The sequence below is a fragment of the Fusarium vanettenii genome (genome assembly GCF_000151355.1).
Source record: "Fusarium vanettenii 77-13-4 chromosome 4 genomic scaffold NECHAsca_3_chr4_2_0, whole genome shotgun sequence".
Taxonomy (NCBI): Eukaryota; Fungi; Ascomycota; class Sordariomycetes; order Hypocreales; family Nectriaceae; genus Fusarium; species Fusarium vanettenii.
Genome location: NW_003315879.1, coordinates 736,895 through 756,224, shown reverse-complemented (window position 1 = coordinate 756,224; position 19,330 = coordinate 736,895). Strand labels below are relative to the sequence as shown.

Sequence of the window (19,330 nt, the reverse complement as noted above, 5' to 3'; positions counted from 1 at the left end):
CCGTCACCCCTGACCATACATCAACAAGTCTGTATAGACACTTGCTACATGAACCATATCACGTTTCCCACCCCATTAGCAAAGGCAAAAAAAAAAAAAACACTTGGCCATCCTCCACCAAGATAGTATCCCAAGACTTGCACAACGCCGCGTGCCTGGCCATATTTGGAAGACAACACAGAAACCTACACGTCTGTGTTACGCTGCCAACGTCCAAAACCGGCATCCCAAGCAGCTTTACCACACGCCCTAATATACAGATGCGCATCGACCCGAGACTTGCATCTTCGGCACCGATGGAGCGTATCTGTCTTTCCCTTGGCTGCACGCTTCCGCACCGGTGCGGATAGCCGCATCACACCGGAGCGGGCGGGTGCAGACAGGGAACTGGGTAATGTGATCTCGTGAGTATGGCTGTTGTGGTGCAAGATGCCGTATGACGGTGACGACTACTACCAGGAAGGACATGGTGGTAGGTATACGAGTGCGAGGGAGTAACTGAGCAGTATTAGAGACAGCAAGCAGGAAGGGTAGTTTGTCAACATGAGCAGGGCAAGAAGTCTTGACATGAATGTGACCAAACCAGAGAATTGCCCTATAAGGAGATCAATGGCGAGATATAGAGGTCAAAAGGCATGATATCACGGGTCAATGTTGAGATGGCACGGCATATGCTTCAAGGGAAAAGGGGAAAACTCAAGGAAGTGTATCACTCAACTGATGAACAACGGGTGCTTCATGTACTTTGATCATTATTTAACTCCTTCTATCTGAAATCTCTTTATCAACATTTAGTTCTTTCTTTCTTCTCTATTCCCATTTATTTATTTCAACGTCACCAACTCCTCAGCGCTGGTAGGATGGATAGCAACACAGCTGTCAAAGTCGGCCTTTGTGGCGCCCATCTTGACGGCGACGCCAAAGCCCTGGAGCATCTCGCCGCTGCCGATGCCCATGATGTGAAGGCCAACCACCTTCTCCTCGGGTCCCGTCACGATGAGCTTGTAGTTGGTAGGGCCCTTTTGCTCAGGGTCCATCATGGCGTAGTACATGGCCGTGAAGCCCGTCTTGTAGACCTTGATGTTGTCCTTGCCGTACTTTTCGATGGCTTGGGGTTCTGTCAGGCCAATGCTGCCGACCTCGGGGTGTGAGAAGACGACTGAGGGCACGTTCTTGTAGTCGAGCTTGAGGTTGGAAAACTCAGGGCCGCCGAAGAGGCGGTGGGCGAGACGGCGGCCGGCAGCAATGGCCACAGGAGTCAGCTCGACCTCGCCGGTAACATCACCGAGGGCGTAGATGTTGTCGACAGCGGTGTTTTGGTACTCGTCGACGAGGATGTGTCCCTTCTCGCCAAGCTTGACGCCAGCCTCCTCCAGACCGATGCCGTGAGTCTCGGGGGTGCGACCAATAGCCCAGATAAGGTGGTCGACGTCGCTGAGAACAGTCTCGTTGCCCGCGTCGTCCTTGTAGGTGACGGTGAGCTTGCCATTGGCGTCCTTCTCAACCTTGGTGGCCTGCGAACTCCTGTGAAGCTTCACGCCGAGCCTCTCGTACTCGTTGGTGACAGCCTCCTGGATCATGGGATCGAAGCTTCGGAGGAAGGTGTTGTGGCGGATGAACAGATGAGTCTCCGTGCCGAGGGCGTTGAACATGCCGGCGAACTCGACGGCGATATATCCGGCACCGACAATGGCGACCTTCTTGGGTTGAGTGGCAATCTCGAAGAAGCCATCGCTGTTGATACCGTGCTCGGCGCCGGGAATGCTAGGAGGAGGAGTGGGCTTGCCACCAACAGCGACGAGGATCTTCTTGGCGTTGATGAGAACCTTGGACTGGTCGTCAAGAGTAACTTCGGCCTGGTTCTTGGAGACAAGGCGGGCCCATCCGTGCACGTAGTCGACCTTGTCGTTGTTGAGGTTTCGCTCGTAGATGCCATTGAGACGCTTGACGTAGGCATCGCGCTTGGTCTTGAATGTGGACCAGTCGAAGGGGGCTGTCTCCTCGACGGAGAAGCCGTAGGACTTGGAGTCGTGGATGGCCTCGGCGAGGGCGGCGGCGTTGTAAGTCACCTTTTTGGGTACACAACTAGAAAGGGAAAGACTGTCAGTGTTTGATCCCTTGTATATATGTCCAAAGAACTCACCCAACGTTGACGCAGGTTCCTCCAAGTCGCTTGCTCTCGACAATGGTGGCCTTGATGCCAAACTTGTTGCTGGCCATGCGCGCAGAGGCAAGGCCTCCGCTACCGCCGCCAATGACGAGGTAATCGGTCTCCTTGGTGATGGGAGCCATGGTGCGCGCAGATGCGGACAGGTGCCGGGCGAGTGAAGCTATTCGCAGCGGGGTCGTTCTCGAGGACGAAGACAGGGTGGATGAGCGCAGAGAGTGGGCGAGAGCTTGCATGGACAAAGGCCGTCTCGGGGGATCAACCTTAAGTTATAAAAGAAGGGAGAAAGGGGAGGGGGATGACGTCTTTTTAAGGGCCGAGAGTTGATGATGAGAGCAGCTACCTATTTCACTCCGTCTGCGGCGATAGCAAAATGGCGGGGGTCTAGGAGGGCGGGACGGAAGCAGATTGGTAGGATCGGAAGGGAGGTAGGGATTGGGGTGATTGGGTAAGCAATTGGGTATGGCGAGATGGCTGGCAGATGGACAGACAGGATTGGTGAGCTTGAGCTTGAGCTGCAGGGCAAAAGGTAATCGATTGATGCTCCTGGAACGATTTGAAATCCACCCTTGGCGATGGAGGTTTTTTCGGTCCTGCCCCTCCGTTAGTGGGCGGTTCGGCGATCAACGTAAGAAGCCCGGATGCCGTGCCGCGGAATATTATATTGACTCGTGTGGAATCATGATTTTCAGGTGTAATTACTCAATTCCAAATTCCATCTTTGAGCCTTGTTTTGTCTCATGTCCTTTTACTCCCGAGTTGGCTGCCATCCATCTTGAATTGGTCCCATGCGGGCTGCTTACACATTCGCTGATGAGTTGTTGTGTCAGGATAGTATTTGGAATGCTCTATCGCGGCACGGAAGACTAGACATTTGGCTACTGTGCTGAACAGGGCTCTCTCTCTCAGTGTAGAGAAACTCCAGACAACAGTTGTGCGGTAAAAATTCATTAGGTTAGTACCCTCTTGATATACGCGAGGCGAGGCCATCGGAATCAGTCACCTCATGACGACTGCAGATGATGCACTGTTCCCGATATGCAGCTTCCACGTGGGTACTGTATGCAGTTAGCACGCATAGAAGGGACTAGAGTGTCTTTGATTCGAGTTGGTATTTGGAATAAATTATACGAGTTGGATGAGGTACTAGATAATTTGTCTAGACGTGTTAACAACCCTTGATTTTTTTTTATCCCGAGATTCCAATACAGATGCAATGCCGTCATCGTCATGGTGGCTTGAGCGGGCTGAGGGTGGCTTATATAATGAAACGACCAACCCTGGTTCACATGGCTTGCGTCTTTCGGTTTACTCGGCTGATACATTGCTATCAAGCCTCGGTCGGTATGACCAAAGCCTTGCTGGTTAAACTGACATTGGAATCTTCATAAAATATTGTCTAGATACCTAAGCTACCAAGAAAGGCCATGACGTTGACATGGATCCCATGAGAGTCAAGCTGTGGAGCTTACTCAACTTGGAAGCTGTTAAGCTGCCTTGTGGCTGTGGCTTGTCTGGTCTGAGAGGCAACCTACAGGAACCACAGGAACCCTTCCACGTACCGCAGCTGGCCTCAATCACACAAAATTACAGACTACCCTACAGCTTTACGCGGCCACAGGGGTTCTCTAGTGTCCCTCCAGCGGATAATTGCTTCTGTCTGGAGCTCCAGCCTCTGGACGCCGTTCTGCAGCCCCCCCCCTGCCCGTCCCGCCCCTAGCTCCTGGTTGGCTCATTTGCTTGCCCGAGGTGACAACACCAAAACCAACCCCCCCCAAAATGGTCCAAACACCGGGCTGACGATCTCCATCTTGATACCAGACCTCATCTCATAGCCCTTCAAACTATCCAACCTGTCTTTCTGCCTTATCAGGCCCGACTCGTCTCCGAAGCTATCCGGACTTTCCTATCGCCGTAGCTGATTCACACTGCTACACAGCAAGCTTCGAATCGCTAATCTTCCCACCCCTTTGACGCCTCGTGCCTTAATCGTCCGTCTTTTCCGTCTCGAGCTCCGCGTAGCTCGTATGCGCGACAATGGCGGCCGATGACAGTGGTACTTAACTCCTCCCTCGTGATCGCCTCGCCATCTACTGAAATGCTGACTTCCCGGCAGCTGCGCCGAACCTGAACCTCTCCCCCGAAGAGAAGCGAACATATGGCCAACTCTTCCGACAAGCCGATTCCGACAGCGTTGGCGTCGTTGTTGGCGAGATCGCTGTCAAGTTCTTCCACAAGACTGGTCTAGACTCTCGAATCCTGGGCGAGGTATGTCTGCGATCCCCGCGTTTCGCTGCCCGCCCGACGTTCCGCTAAATGTTTTACTCTCGTGATAGATCTGGCAGATTGCGGATAAGGAGAATCGGGGTTTCCTCACACCAGCTGGCTTCGGCATCGCCCTACGACTCATCGGACACGCCCAGGCCGGCCGCGAACCTACTCCCGAGATCGCTCTCCAACAAGCTCCTCTTCCTCGATTCGATGGCTTCGTCCCGCAAGCCGGCCCTGTTGGAGGCATTCCCCCTCCTCCGCCCGTGCCTGTGAGCTCGCCTCCTCCTCCAGCTGCTCTCCAGGCTCAGTCGACCGGCGGACCGATTCGCATCCCTCCCTTGACTCCCGAGAAGGTGGCACAGTATACTGGTCTCTTTGAGCGCCAACCTCTTCAGGTTGGTGGTCAGTTGCCAGGTGACCAGGCCAAATCCATCTTTGAGAAGTCTGGGCTTCCCAATGAGGTGCTGGGTAGGATATGGCAGCTCGCCGATACCGAGCAGCGCGGCGCTCTCGTTCTCACCGAGTTTATCATTGCTATGCATCTGCTCACCTCGATGAAGACGGGAGCTCTTCGATCTCTCCCCAACATCCTCCCAGCTGGTCTCTATGAAGCTGCCGCGCGCCGTGGCCCCTCACGTCCGTCGTCTTCCGCACCCGGCATCTCCGCCATCCCCCGACAACTGAGTGGAACTGCTCAAGTGCGCGCAAACAGCCCTCTCGGACGTCCTCCCCTCTCTCCCCAGGGTACGAGTGCGGTTGCAAGTGATTGGGCCGTGACTCCCGCCGACAAGGCCCGATTCGATCAGTTGTATGCCGACCTCGACAAGACGAACAAGGGCTTTATTACTGGAGAGGAGGCGGTTACCTTCTTTAGCCAGTCCAATCTTCCCGAGGATTCCCTGGCTCAGATTTGGGACCTGGCAGACTCAAACTCCCAGGGACAGCTCTCGCGCGACCAGTTTGCAGTCGCCATGTACCTCATCCGACAACAGAGGACTGGCCGTGGGCCCCTGCCTACCACTCTACCTGCTAATCTGGTTCCTCCTAGCCTTCGCACTCAAGTTCGTCCACCAACTGCCACATCTGCTTTTGACCCTCCTCCTCCTCCCGTGGTGGCCCAGCCACCACCTCCTCAGCCCAAGTCAGCTCTCGACGACCTCTTTGGCCTCGAATCGACCTCCCCGAGCCCTGCTCCGGCTCCAACCCAGGCTCCTATGTCAACTGGGGGATCCAATGCCAACGATCCGTTCGGTACCGGCTCTAACGTGCTGACACCGTCCTCTCCTCTTAAGGCGTCTCTCACTGGCACTGGAAGCTCAACCTTTAAGCCATTCGTTCCTTCATCTTCGTTTGGCAGAGGCTTGACGCAACAGCCTACAGGAGGCTCGGCTGGTTCAGGCTCTAAGCCTTCCATGCCTTCCGCGTCCGAGGATCTCCTGGCAGACAATGATCCAGAGGCCAGCAAGATTTCTGGAGAGACCACCGAGCTTGCGAACCTCTCAAACCAGATCTCATCACTGTCCAAGCAGATGCAGGATGTTCAGGGCAAGAGGACAACAACTCAGAACGAGCTGAATCAAGCCACTGCTCAGAAGGCGAACTTTGAGCAGCGACTTGCTCAGCTGCGCACCGCTTATGAGAAGGAGGCGCAAGATACCCGTGCCCTCGAGGAGCAGCTCAACACGGCTCGCAAGGAGACATCGAAGCTGCAGGCCGAGTGCATGAGCCTTGAGGGGACTTACCGTGATATCCAGGCTCAGCACCAGCAGGTTACAGCAGCTCTCCAGGCTGATCAGCAGGAGAACACTAACCTCAGGGAGCGTATCCGGGTTGTCAATGGAGAGATTGCCCAGATCAAGCCCCAGATCGAGAAGCTCAAGTCTGACGCTCGTCAGCAAAAGGGACTGGTTGCCATCAACAAGAAGCAACTGTCCACCACTGAAGGCGAGCGCGACAAGCTCAAGGCTGAAGCTGAGGATCTCACTAAGAGCATCGAGGAGCTGCGTCAAGCCAACACAGGTTCTCCTGCGTCTGCCCCGGCCCAGATTGCTAGCCCAGCGGCATCTACCTCTAGTGCAAACAACCCCTTCTTCCGTCGGACGGCAAGCACTGATATCATGGGTGCATTTGCCTCCCCCCCCGCCAAGAACGTCTCTGACAAGTCTTTTGACGATGTCTTTGGACCGTTCCCACCTAGCGCTTCTGGTACTCCTCCTCCTCCTCCTCAGACTTCGTTCAAGCCCCAGCATACTGGTACCTCGACCGCCAGTGTTGGATCATACAACACCCCCCCTGCTTCGTCTCCTGTCATGAGCCGTCAGCCTACTCTGGCTGTCGACCCTCCTGCGCCTCCGGAGTCGAGACAGATCAGCTCTAGCTTCCTACCTTTCATTGACCATAACGAGTCCCTCTCATCCTCGCGTCAGGTTTCACCCCCTGCTTCCCGGATCGATGACCCTCTCCATGGCTCGGTTACCCCTATCCCTGGCGACCTGAAGGCATCCGATAGTGTTGGCAGTGTACCAGGAGCTTTCCCCGGCGACGAGACTGACAGTGTCGAGCGTAAGGGAACTCCATCTGTCCCCGCTGACACGGCACGTGAGCCCGCCAACGAGAGCGCACCAAAGGGCGCGGATCCTTTCGGTGGCGCGGATGAGGCCAAGGCCAAGGCTGACTTTGAGAACGCCTTTGCCGCCTTTACAACTGCCAAGAGCCAGACCAAGCCTGCACAGGAGACCAACAAGTCTACCTCTGCTTTCGATTCCGAGTTCCCCCCTATCTCGGAACTTGAGCGTGATGACGACTCGGACTCTAGCAGCGACCGAGGCGGCTTCGAGGATGACTTTGCACCCGCTTCGCCTCCTAGCAAGCGATTTGGGGATAAGCCTGCGAGCGGAGAATCGTCTGGAGGTGCTCCCTTGGGCCCAACTCCGGCCCCTGAGACTGCATCTCCTGAGACCAAGGTGACGAGGTAAGGCACTCAACTAACCAAACTTCTGTTAACAGACGCTAACATCGATCAGCCCCGAGCTCCCATCGTCACCCGCGACAGTGACCGAGACCAAGGCCCAGAACTCATCTGTCGACGACATCTTCGGCACGAGTGCGACAGGACCTGCCCCTGCCCCGAATCAGGCGGCCCCGCCCAACCCTCCAGCCAAGAGTGGTTTTGAGGATCTGGAAGACGAGTTTGAGGGCCTGGAGGATGCTAAGGAAGGCTCCGGAGAGGAAGATTTCGCCAACATCTCCCGCTCTGGTCTGGACGACTTTAACCCCGTCTTCGACAGCAGCCCGCCCGGTAGCCAGACTAAGACCGAGTCTACCGCGTTCGGCAACGAGAGCTTCGACTTTATCTCTGCCAGCCAGGCTGGTCCAGCCCAACCCCCTGCAGGTGGCCAGCAGAAGCCCCCTGAGGCCCACGACTGGGATGCCATCTTCTCCGGTCTCGAGTCACCCAGCGCTGCTGCAGCAACTCCCGCTACTGCTCCTGCTGCCGACAAGCCAGCTGGCGGTGATGCGTCTCGTCCTGGCCAGCAGCCCCTGAACCGCACAGAGTCTGAGCAAGACGACCCCATCCTCAAGAGCCTGACTGGCATGGGTTACCAGCGCACTGATGCTCTGGCTGCCCTGGAGAAGTTTGACTACGACCTGGACAAGGTATGATTTAAAAGATGTTTATGTTACAGTCATGGATGCTAACTCTTGAACAGGCCGCAAACTACCTGGCTAGCCGGTCATAATAATCAGCAACTATAAGGTCGAATTGGAGGGTGTCTGTCTACTGGAGGAAAGGCTTTAATAACAACCGCAAACAACAGCTACCACTGCTACATTACATATCTTGTTTCCTTTTCATTGTCCCCTTGTCCCCTTGTCTCCATCACCATCATCATCGTCGTCGTCATCATCCTCATGATCCCCCTCTTGTTGAATAACTAGTTCCTTGTCGGGCAGCGAAACGCTTCTTTTCTTCTTCTTTTCCGTCGTTTTCGTCTCCATCTCATCGTTATGGGGGGTTAGTTCTTGTTCTCCTTGTCATGGGTAATAGGTTCCCCATTTTGTAGATCATGATAATTCCTTGTTGCGTTGACTGCTTTCAGTCTTAGTCTTGTCTCGGTGTGTATATTGTATATGTGAGAATGTTGAAGTGAGGAGTCATTATGTGTAAATGAAAGTTGAAGGGTGTACAAAGATTTCTTATCAAAACAACATCTCATCGCTAAAGGTGGCACAAATCATGCCCTTCATACAAACATGCTCTACATGTCCATTTTCCGTCTTTTCCCATAAGCATATGCATATGCATATATATAAAGTGTCCTTTCTTCCCGCTTACTTGACTCTGCTCATGATGGTCTCTGCGCCACGCTCAACCGTGATATTCGCAGCCTTGTTCTTTACAGCAGTAGCCATACCCCTCTCAAAGTCATCCCTCGTCCTCAACACGGCCTCTACCCATGAAGGGTTGAGATCCCAGTAGGCCATCTTGAAGGTCGCGTATGTCTCCACGACAGAGTCACGATCACAAGTCAAAAGACGCAGGAAATGCTCCGTGACACGCCACGTCTCCTTGATGGATGCTCCAATATCCGGCGACGGCAAGCTGCCAAACAACTCAAAGGCAGTGGCAATATCGTTGAAGAGCTTGTCCTGGAAGGGGTCGGTGCGGCGAAACTTGGCGCCCTTGTTGCGGACGGCGCTGAGGTAGCGCACAAGCAGCTCCTCGGCAAAGATCTCGACAAAGATGTCGACGAGCGAGTGGTGGAGGACCTGTCGGTAGTCGTTGACGTACTCCTCAAACGTCACCACCATCTGCTTCATGGCGGTGCTCGTGTACCACTTGGGGGTGAAGAAGTCGGGCATGACGGCGCCAAAGTCGACCGAGAAGATGAGCTGGGCGAAGCGGTTGATGCACCACGTGCTAAAATCGACGTAGCCGTCGCGTATAGTGTTGACCTCGGTCTCGATGCGTTCTAGGTAGGCTGGGGTGACGTGCTGCTCGACAAGGCGACGGAAGCTTGATAGGTAGGCCAGACGGTTCTCCTCCTCGTTGTCGTCGATACAGGCGATTTGATCGTTGGCTGTAGCAACAAGCCAGTCCTGTAGAGCCTGGAAGCCCTCGAGATCAGGCACTCTACCCTCCTCGTATCTCGTAGCTTCAGCATCGAGCATGGTCTGCCACGACTGCTGACGAGACCGTAGACGAGCAAACATGGCATCGATTACACCCTCGACCACATCAGCACGCTGCGAGTTGGCAGCGGCGTCCACCTGCTCGCGGAGCATCCTCCAGAGGGCCACCAGGTTCTTTGTCCGGAAGTAGCCATACTCGTCCTGGTCCAGGTTGGAGCCCTCGACGTTTCGCTCGGCCAGGTCGCGTTGTTCCTGTGCAAAGATACGCTCGATCCACTCGTCCAGGAACTTGATGATGAGCTCACGAAAGTCGCGGACAAGTTCCGCCTCGCGGTTGTCCACCACATGAGGCACTAGCTCTTCTTGACGCAGTCCCAGCTTGGTCATCTTGCGATAGTACTTTTCTGGGAAGCCCACAATCTCGAGCGTGTGTGCTGATGAAGCCTCGTTGCCGTCCACCATGCCTATCAAAAAGTCGTGCATAAGCTGGTGGTAGACGTCGGCGTACGTCTTGACAATATGCCACTTCTTGGGCATCAGATGCGACATCCCCACCTTGACCACATTCAGGTCATTGAAATACCACTTCATAATCTTCTCCAGCTTGCTCGGGTCTTCGAGAAACTCTTCCTTGGCGCCGTCAAACTGCTGCTCAGCACTGAGCCGGATCGCCTGGATGAACTTGTCCTTGTAGCCACGCACCTTTTTGGCGCCGTCGGTGATGCTCTGGAACCTCGTTGCCATCTCCTTGTGGTCCTTGAGCGCCTCTTGCAGCGCCAGCACCCGCTGGTCGCTCTTCTCCTCGGCCTCCATCACTATGGCGAACCTCACCACGAGGCCGTTGTTGTCCTGCACCACCAGGTTGATGAGGTTGAGGGCGATGATGCCGACGTGCTCGTCGAACCAGTCGATGGTATCGTCGAGCCGCGCAAAGTAGTCGGCTAGCGTCGACTGGAGACTCGTGTCCTCGGCCCTCTGTATCTGCTCCATGGCGTCGTCTCGGATGTTTCGAAGTTGCGTGAGCTCGTAGTGGCATGGCAGCAGGTTGGGCATGTTGTCGCCGTCCTCATCATCCTCTCGCAGCATCTGCTCCACGACAGACAGCCTGTCGTTAAAGGTCTCGAGGTTGCGGCGCATCGTCTCTACGGCGCCAAAGTTACGGTGGGCCTGCGACACGAGGTTGATGCTGGCAAAGTCCTTGATCATGTTCTGAGACTCTGAGCACAGCTTGTCAATCTTCATCATCTCCTCCTTGATCATCTGCACCGTCTTCTGCCCGTCCGTCAGGCCCGTCATGCCCGACTGGGTCGTCTCGAGCTGCTCGCGCAGCCCGCTGCGCAGTTGCCCATCGACGGCGCCCTTCTTGCGCGAGAACTCGAGCTTGAGCGCCGGGATCTTGTCTAGATCCTCTGGGTGCCGCAGCAGCTCCGAGAGCTTAGGCGCGGGTGTGTCGTCCATTGTGGCGGCGGATCGTGAACCATGCGAAGGGGGGGCGGACACGCCAATCAAACCATGATGCGTGGGGGACTCGGATGTCGTCGTTCGGCCGGGGGAGGGGTCTTATCGTTGGACGGTTGATGCTATAGAGTTGGACCTATTGTGATGGGAGTTGAAGCGAGCGTGGTGGTTAGGTAGGTGGTTAATGTGTGCGGCTGGGTGGTATGTCGAGTCGCGGGGAGCTACGTACTCGGTACCTGAGCTAAAGCGAGGTCCATCATGTGGCTGACGCAGCATCCAAGCACAGCCACTCTAGTCGCCCCTTCAACACCACAAGATCATCGCCAACATAAGCACTCAAGATATTCATTTGTTTCATCGTTACTTGACCAATGTCTCTATTTGTTCAAATTTTGGGTATCTTCATGATATTATACACATATTATAGCTCAATTGGCCAAGATTCACCCCTTAATCATCGCTGTCGCTCCCCGAGCTACTCGTATCATCATCGTCGTCCTCATCATCCTCTTCACCCAAGCTCTGCTCCGCAATTACGTCGCCTGCCTCAAGTGCAACTCCTCTGGATCCAGACTCATCGTTTCCTTCCATCTCATCGTCACTTCTGACCTCTCCTTCCTCCACCTCCTTTCCACCCTGTCTTCTCTTCTTGTTCGGTTTATTAGGCCCCTTCTTCCCAGGGGGATTCTTCCTCTTGTTGCCTCCTAGTGGTGATATCGTGTCTTTGGGACCCAGCACGAAGCCTGTGGGTAGAGTTTGGTCCTCTTTGAGAACATAGATAGTTGGAAACTCGAGAACGCGCGTGTTGCTGAGAATATCGCGAAGGCATCCTTCCACCTCGAGCTTTGTCCAGACAGTGGGCTGGTCTGACCGTGATCGTGGCTTGGCAAGGAAGTATTGGAATCGCCGTTTTTGAGCCTGGAGTTCTTCTGATGGCCACATAACGGGATCAGTGTCGTGGTGGGTTGACCATGGGCCTGTAAAAGGATCTTGCAGCGCGAATGAACCTGGAGACCATGTCGCACGGGAGGGGTCTTGGGATTGCCCATCCTGGCCCGCTCGTAATGTCCTCTTTACCAACTGGCCATTCGCTCTCTGCTGCTCCTCTAGCACCGTGTGGTATGCCTGGAATAGCGACACATCGTCCATCACCTTGGAAAGAATGCGCGTCTTCTTCGGTTCTTCTTCTTCAACATCCTCAAATGTCATCCACTCGACCTGCCAATTGATGCGACCAGTCCTTCGATTGAGTGTGGTATGGTTCTCTTTCTGCCTCGCCATGCCCATTGGAGCGCACATGATGTTGATGTTCAGCTTCTTCAACCTCTGCGCCAGGAATCGCTCAAAAACACGGCCCTTGGCTTCGCGCAGAACTCGTGTCACGAGCACCTTGCGCTTGCGCCCATCTCGACCCGGCTTCCATTTGACCTCCTGGACCGTCATCGGTCGCAGTTCCTCCTCTTGAACCAGAGAGCGCTCTTCGACAAGGAGCTTTTCAGCGCGTTCGACGGATCGCTCGATGCCGTGTAGGAAGTTATAATCGTGATCGACACCGGCGGGTGTGCGCAGCTTCGCAGGAGGGATGTAGGCTGTTGCGTCGCGTTCGCCTGTGCATTCTGACCACGCCTTGTGCTTCTTGATGCAGGCGAGAGAGCACGTTCGGATGCTACATCGTGGACATTTGTATTTTGGAGTTGAAACGTGGCAAATGGCGCACAAAGAAGTCAACAAAGGATCAGCCATTGTGTAACACGGGACGAACGAGGTTGGACGATGTTAATGGAAGGAAGATGGATTTGCGAGGATGCCACTAACAGAGGTCTACTTCCAAACTTTTTTGTGGGGCCAGCAATGGCTTATCTTATCAGAGAGAGATGTTCAGACTTGGGGACTTCTTGCGCTGTAGTGGTAGAACTATCAAACGACATCACATGACCAAGGGAAACGACTTCATTTATTGTTGAGGAATTCTTTTCATTGTTTGGCTGCTCTTCAAGCCAGGCAAAGGAGCGACGTGAATTGAAACACCACCGCTTCCATCTCAGGATAATACTCTAGCAAAATGTAAAAGGACCGCCAGGCTTGACGCGAGTACATGAGCGAGCCCGCCCACCAAATAACTAAAAACAACAATGGAATGGTTATATCAAGAAAAACAAAAGGGATAACATCCAACGCCATAGTCCGCAGATTTTGATCCAAGCCAACCGCCAAAAGCAAATAGGTAAATAATAGGTAGATCAATAAAGAAATGCTAAGAAATTGGCAGCACTTGGGTGACGTGCGCGCAAAACATGACCGTCATGACCGCTTCAACAGCCACAACGTTGCAATGAAGAAAGGCTTGCCGCTGCCGGCTTCACTTCATCAGGAATGACATGCAATCTAACAAGGGTCAGACGCTGTCTGAGACACTTAGCGCGTGCCACCAAGAGCGCTGATCCTGGCCCCCGAAGGCCTGTGCATCAGGGACTCGGCGTGCTTGGAGACGACTCCTGTCTCGTGGGAGACGCTTCCTGCGTTGCTTCGAGATTCTTCGAAGTCCTCCTCGTCATCCTCAACAATCTTGGTGGGGATTTCGTCTCGAAGGTTATACTGTTGGGACGCTCGCTCCGGAGTCGTAGCCGTAGAGGCAAAGGACATGGCTGTGCTGCTCCGGTTGGGAATGAGATCCGGGGTGGGAGGGATACTGGACGCCCTGCCCGACGGCTGGAGGAGGGAGTCATCCCCTGTTTCGGACGTGGCGGCGGAGTGGCCGTCATCGCTCTGGGTGGTAGAGAGGCTAGAATTCCTTCTACTACTACTCCCTAACTCCGCGTCGTGTGCTAACTGGAGACCCTCAACAGCAGCTTGACACTGCTCGGCAATGTTGCGCACAATGTGCGCGATGGCGTCGGTCTTGTCCTTGAGGTGACGGTCTGCCACGTCGGAGAAGCTGGATGTAGAGTATCGCTTGGATCGAGGGGCGGGGCTGACAGACAGGCGGTTGGGCTCGCCCTCCTCCTCTTCGGCCTCATCATAGCCCTCCTCAATCTCCTGAGCCAGGTCATCCGGCTTGGTGAGAGACTGGATGAGATGCTCCATGTGGTGGCTCTGACCACCAATGAGGCTGCGAAGGTGCAGGACAACGCGACGAGCCTCATCCCGCTGTCGGAGGATGGTGACGTTGGTGTGCTGGAGCTGAGACAGCTCCTTCTTGTTTCGTTTGCGCTCACGCTCAAGCTCCTCAGCAATCTCTTGCTGAAGGACAAGAGCCTCGAGAGCATCGTCACGCTGCTTCTCGGTACCAGTAAGACGGACAGACAAGCGGGCGTTGTCATCCTTCTGCTGGTCAATGAGACTGGCAAGACGGCGGTTCTCCCTCTTGTGGGTCTCAATCTTGACCTTGAGATCCTGGGTCTCCTTGGTGAGCTGCTCAGCAAAGGCCTGGAACTTGAGGAACTGCTGCTTCCAGCTCTCGAGCTCCTCCACGAGGTAGTTGTTGCGCTTAGTGACCTTGTTGAGCTCGGTGTCCATGCGACCCTTGAGGTTGATGAAGTCCTGCCAGGCCTCGAGAGCATCCCGAGAGTACTGGTTCCTCTCACGGACAATCTCGTTGAGATGACGCATCGAAACCTTGGTCATGAGGGGCTTCTTGACAGATCCGCCAAACACGGCCTTGAGACCAGTGTTGCGACCAAGCTTCTCGCAGACATGGTCCATGACAGCCATGACTGCATCCTGGTTCCACCACTCAGGGTCCTGGATAGACTCAACCTCGCCGCGCATGACAATGATCTGGCCGGCAGGGACAAGCTTGCCGCCACCGTAGGCAGATCGAAGGTGTTGGGGAACGCCGGAAGGAGTGACGTCGCCGTTCAGGGCCTGGGTGAGTCGGGTGACGAACTTGTTGCGCTGACCGGGAGTCAGGGCAGTGGGTGGGCTGGAAGTAAGAACAAAGTTGCGATCAAGATCAACAACCAGGGCATCGGTGGGCGCCGTGAAGAGAGAGCGGCACTCAACGGTGATACCAAGGATGTAGGGACCAGGCTCCTGAACAAGCTCCTTGGCATGGCGGGCGTGAACAACGGGAACGTAGAGACCGCTCCACTCGTAAACTCGAACGCAGTATCGAACAGTCTCGGCGGCCATGGTGAGCATGGCAGGGTAGTGGCTGACAAAGATGATTCGGCGAGTGGGAGAGATGGCAGCCTCAATGACACCGACGATGTTGGGAATCGACAGACAGTTGAACAGGGGCCACATGGCGAAGTTCTGGAATCCTGTGGGAGAAGAAGGGAACTGGTAACAAAGGGCATAGTCCTTCATGTCGATGCGCACAAGATCGTTGAGGCGGGGAGCTGGGAAGCTCAGGATGCGCGAGACCTCCTCGGCATGGAACAGATTGGTGGCCTTATTCCAGTGAATCCACATGCCTCGAAGATAGTCTCCAAGGAGGTTGTAGAGAGGATAACGCGACAAGAAAGACAAACAGTAAGGGATCCAGTAGGTCTCATCGGGGTTGTCGTAGTAGTCGCTCTCGGTCCTCTTGCGAAGGTCGCGGATGGTCTCGGCTCTCTTCTCGTCGGCTCGCGACCACACTCGCAGGCAGATTCCGTAGAGTGTGTGAGAAGAATCTTGCTGGAGAACGAAGGCATGATGAACGCAGTGAGGCTGGCTTCGGCCTGTGCAAATCTCGACATCGTGAGGGAAGCAGGCCTATTGAACAGGGAGTCCATGGTTAGCAAATATCGTTTCCAAGCGGGAGCTAGAAATACGTACCCTCATGGCGGCGTGCAGGGCACGCGCAATCTCGTTATCCTGCTCAAGGCGCGGGCTGCTACCCAAAATCTCTGGTAGCCAGAACTGGCCGACAGCACCCTTCATGTGGCCGATCTTGCCCTGGGCGGGCGCGGGAGCCTTGACCCATTGAGAGGGCTCGCGGCCAACACCACATACCATGTAGGCATGAGTGAGTGTCTTGGGAGTGCGCTGCTGGGGCTTCATGTTGAGGGTGGAAGGAATAGGCTGCGTGATGCGCGAGTGCAGCGAGGATGTCCGGCTGGGAATCAGGAGGTTCTGATCAGCGCCCTGGTCGCGGGTGCTGGGCCTGCCATCGCGGTCGCTAGTCCGAGGACGGGTAAAGGAGGGATGGGTGCTTAGGGAGGGAGGCATGGCTGTGGCTGAGAGGATCTAGGCCTCGTTCTTCGCGGTCGGTTCGGGTTAAGAAAAAAATCGTCGTCGTCGTCGAAGAGAAATGAACTACTGATGAATATGCAGTTCTCTCGTATGCAGCTGACTGACTTGCTGGCTTGGTCAGGTCAGTTCCTCCGTTTCCGTTGATGTACCCGTTTGCGTCTTCCCGGGTGTAGGTCGTATGCTCTCGCTCGAGGCTTCACTCCTCTCAAGTGGTCATTCAAGACGCGACTCAACCGGCCTTGAACGAGTGAGCAAGGGAAGAGAAGAGGGAGGGACAAAGAGTCAAAGTCAAGAATGAGGGGAAGAAGAAAGAAGAAGGAATAAAGTGAAGGGGGAAGACTGAAGAGAAGGTGGAAAGCGTCAAGTTTGGGGGGCAGAGTGGAGAAGTAGAGGTAGAGCAATAGCGGCGGCAGCAAGGCAGCTCCTGGTAAGAGCCAAAAGGAAGCAACCAAGCGAGACAAGCTGCGACGCCAGTCAAGGAAGGAATGGAGAAAAAGCACCACCAATTCTGCAGCTTCAAGAGAGGAGTACGTACCCTTTCAGTTGAGAAGATACCTGTAGATACTCGAGTGAGCGCCAAAGGGACAGGCTCGGCGGGCGAAAAGGTGAGACGGACGGCGGGATATGCAGAAAAAGGAAGGATGGGGGCCAGGGGCCTTGTTCCCTGCTTCTCTGGGTTCGAGCTGGGATCTTGGCCTCCTCACTGGGCCGGCTTGCTTGGTCACGGCCGGGGAATTATTAGGGGGTCACAGGCAGAGTAGAGAGGTCTTTTGAATGTACGAGATGTCAGGCTCGGTCAGTGAATCAGGAATATGTCATTCATGTTCTCTCCATCATGCTCTCTCAACGGGGAAGCCCAGACTATCGGTATCCGTAACAGACTCTCCCCTCACAGCACAACCGAACCGAGAGGAAACTGACGGGAGACAAGAAGACGACCCAACGTAAGGGATCGGCTGCGCAGGTACCTACATTAGGGGCTTGATTAGGAGCTACCGGACCCATGCCTCCTCCAAGGGGAGGGGCTGAGATACCAGGGGCCATAAGGGGCACACTGCACGCTTGTGCAGGGGTCATGGGCCCTTGGGTCTTGGGTACGGGAGGTACATGGCTTGCTTGCGGCGGCGACGGCGGCGGAATTGATGGACGCTACGCTTCCCAGTTGCTTGAAAGTGGATGTGATGGATGGTGTGGGATGGCTTGTCCTAGGCTGGCTGGAATGAGCTTTTGTTTTGGACGCTACTGCCGACGTTGTGTGAACTAACCGTCTTTGCGTTCATTGCAGCAAAGAGACCATTAATTAATGCAACCTACTTGGTATGATTGCTTTTTTGTTACACGGGCACAGCCGTACACTAGACACTGAGAGCCAGCCAGTTCTTTCTTTGTCAGCTCTCTGTTGTCAGTTCAGGTCAAACTGCGAGCTGCAGGAGGATCCATTGAGTGGAGAGCTCCAGCTGGAGAGTGGGCAAAGGCGGACACTCCTTTAACTGTCCCCAGGCGGTTTTCAGGGGAAAAACTCAAAAGCACTGCATCACTCAAAGTATCTGGTACAAGGCTACGGCGCAGCTGAACCAGCTCCTTGTTCAGTCTCCAGTACCGTACCCGACGGAAGCCCGCCCGTTGCGTGTTGGGGGCTCCACACTGCCCGTCCATCTATCGCCTTGAGAGTTTCGGCAAAGGGACGGGAGGGAGGGAATGAATCCACTCACTGTTCTTTCTTCTCTCTGAGCTGTTGGTTGACAACTTTGCACAATTCATTGTTTTCTTGCTGTAGAGCTGTGAACAGGCGGGGAGCCGGTATAGTCGGCTCTATTACCGGGGCTACAGGCCTTGTTACCAGTCAATCTTGTCATCGTTTGCAGGCAGTTTCCAGAGTGACTATCACAAGCAATTAGAGATGTTGTTGTTTACTTGGAGACTTACATTCCTTCTCGTCTCCAAAACCGAAAGACCCTAAATGATCTAATAAGTCTCAAAATTCCTTCCATTCTACGTCTCGATGCCTCTGTTTCTCTCGAGTCTCGTCCTCTGTCTCACCTGTTGCGCGTGGCCACCAACAGGGATCGAGAGTGGCATCTCCACCTGGACCCTCAACCCTTGTTTGAGAGCGGGGGTCGCTCCCACGTCCGCGAACCCCCGGCTTCAGAAGCACGCATGGCTTGACCAATCGCAATCGGGGGGAGAGAGTTGTGGTCTCCAACGTGGGAAATTATCTGTACCGACTACGGGCGAGAGGTTCTGGATGGCGCTTCTTTGTGCAAGATGGGCAGAAACGAAAAAGCAACACTCGCAGTGGAACTGTTCGTCGTTGAGCGGCGGGCTACGGCGAGCTGTTACAGAAATATTTCACACATCTGGGTAGGTGGCCAGAGCTGGTTTCACTCAGTCCAACAAGTCGGGTTGGCCGTGACAAGGCAATGCAAGGAAGGCAAGGAAAAAGAAACAATGAATCTCGGGATATCTCGTACAAGCAAGCACAGACACCGACACAACCTGCCCATCTCCAGCATAGATAGATCCATTCACAAAGTCAAGTCCCCTCAACTCAACCCCTCCATCACATCACACTTCGTTTCCATCCATCCCACCCACCATCAACCGTCCCTCCACACCATCTCTCCCATACTGTCACTGCCATTGTTTCCTGTTCCTGTTGCTGTGCCTGAATTCGACATGCGAAAGCTTTGTTCCAGACCAGCCTAACGACGGGCAGCATGCCCAGGCGCGGAAACGATCGACAAGGGTCCCCCTGGAGCAGAGAAACGAAACGGGAAGGCTGCGCGTCCTCTGGCTTCATTCTCTGCTCAAGCGAGCAAGTCCGGCTGCTGTGCTAATGGCTTCTCTCGCGAAAGGGAACAGGGTGCATGCGGAGTTGCGTGCTGCATGCACTCAAAAGGCTGTCAGCACGGCATTTCCCACTGTCGATTGCCTGTGCGGATCAGCATTGCACAAGCGATGTATCTATTTATGTATGTCATTCACAAGTAAGCGGCACAGAGACTACAAACCTCAAGGGTAATCACAGCAACACGTTTCGAGTTGGGCTCAATTGATTGATTCATCTGTTGCCTGACTTTTGACTTCACATGAGGGGCGCGCGCCATCCATCAACCCTTAATT

The 19,330-nt window shown here is 54.6% G+C and overlaps 5 protein-coding genes across 5 annotated transcripts; 1 reads left to right on the top strand and 4 right to left on the bottom strand.

Moving 5' to 3' along the window:
* Positions 1-824: 824 nt before the first annotated feature.
* On the bottom strand, positions 825-2,292 carry NECHADRAFT_92562 (uncharacterized protein; the record flags this gene model as incomplete). Its single annotated transcript, XM_003051553.1, has 2 exons — positions 825-2,085; positions 2,144-2,292. 2 exons carry the CDS (start codon positions 2,290-2,292, stop codon positions 825-827), a joined length of 1,410 nt encoding a protein of 469 aa, XP_003051599.1.
* A 1,984-nt stretch (positions 2,293-4,276) lies between these two features.
* NECHADRAFT_38874 (uncharacterized protein) lies at positions 4,277-8,178 on the top strand (the record flags this gene model as incomplete). The annotated part of the gene is made up of 4 exons (XM_003051994.1): positions 4,277-4,435; positions 4,504-7,409; positions 7,462-8,095; positions 8,149-8,178. Coding segments are annotated over 4 exons (3,729 nt in total), but the record flags the coding sequence as incomplete, so codon positions are not given.
* A 437-nt stretch (positions 8,179-8,615) lies between these two features.
* On the bottom strand, positions 8,616-11,217 carry NECHADRAFT_104028 (uncharacterized protein). The gene has a single exon (XM_003051552.1). It carries the CDS (start codon positions 11,027-11,029, stop codon positions 8,771-8,773), a length of 2,259 nt encoding a protein of 752 aa, XP_003051598.1. The 5' UTR covers positions 11,030-11,217; the 3' UTR covers positions 8,616-8,770.
* A 262-nt stretch (positions 11,218-11,479) lies between these two features.
* NECHADRAFT_78821 (uncharacterized protein) lies at positions 11,480-12,772 on the bottom strand (the record flags this gene model as incomplete). The annotated part of the gene is made up of 1 exon (XM_003051551.1): positions 11,480-12,772. One exon carries the CDS (start codon positions 12,770-12,772, stop codon positions 11,480-11,482), a length of 1,293 nt encoding a protein of 430 aa, XP_003051597.1.
* A 672-nt stretch (positions 12,773-13,444) lies between these two features.
* On the bottom strand, positions 13,445-16,183 carry NECHADRAFT_38535 (uncharacterized protein; the record flags this gene model as incomplete). Its single annotated transcript, XM_003051550.1, has 2 exons — positions 13,445-15,727; positions 15,791-16,183. The coding sequence occupies 2 exons, from the start codon at positions 16,181-16,183 to the stop codon at positions 13,445-13,447; spliced, it is 2,676 nt and encodes an 891-aa protein (XP_003051596.1).
* Positions 16,184-19,330: the final 3,147 nt, after the last annotated feature.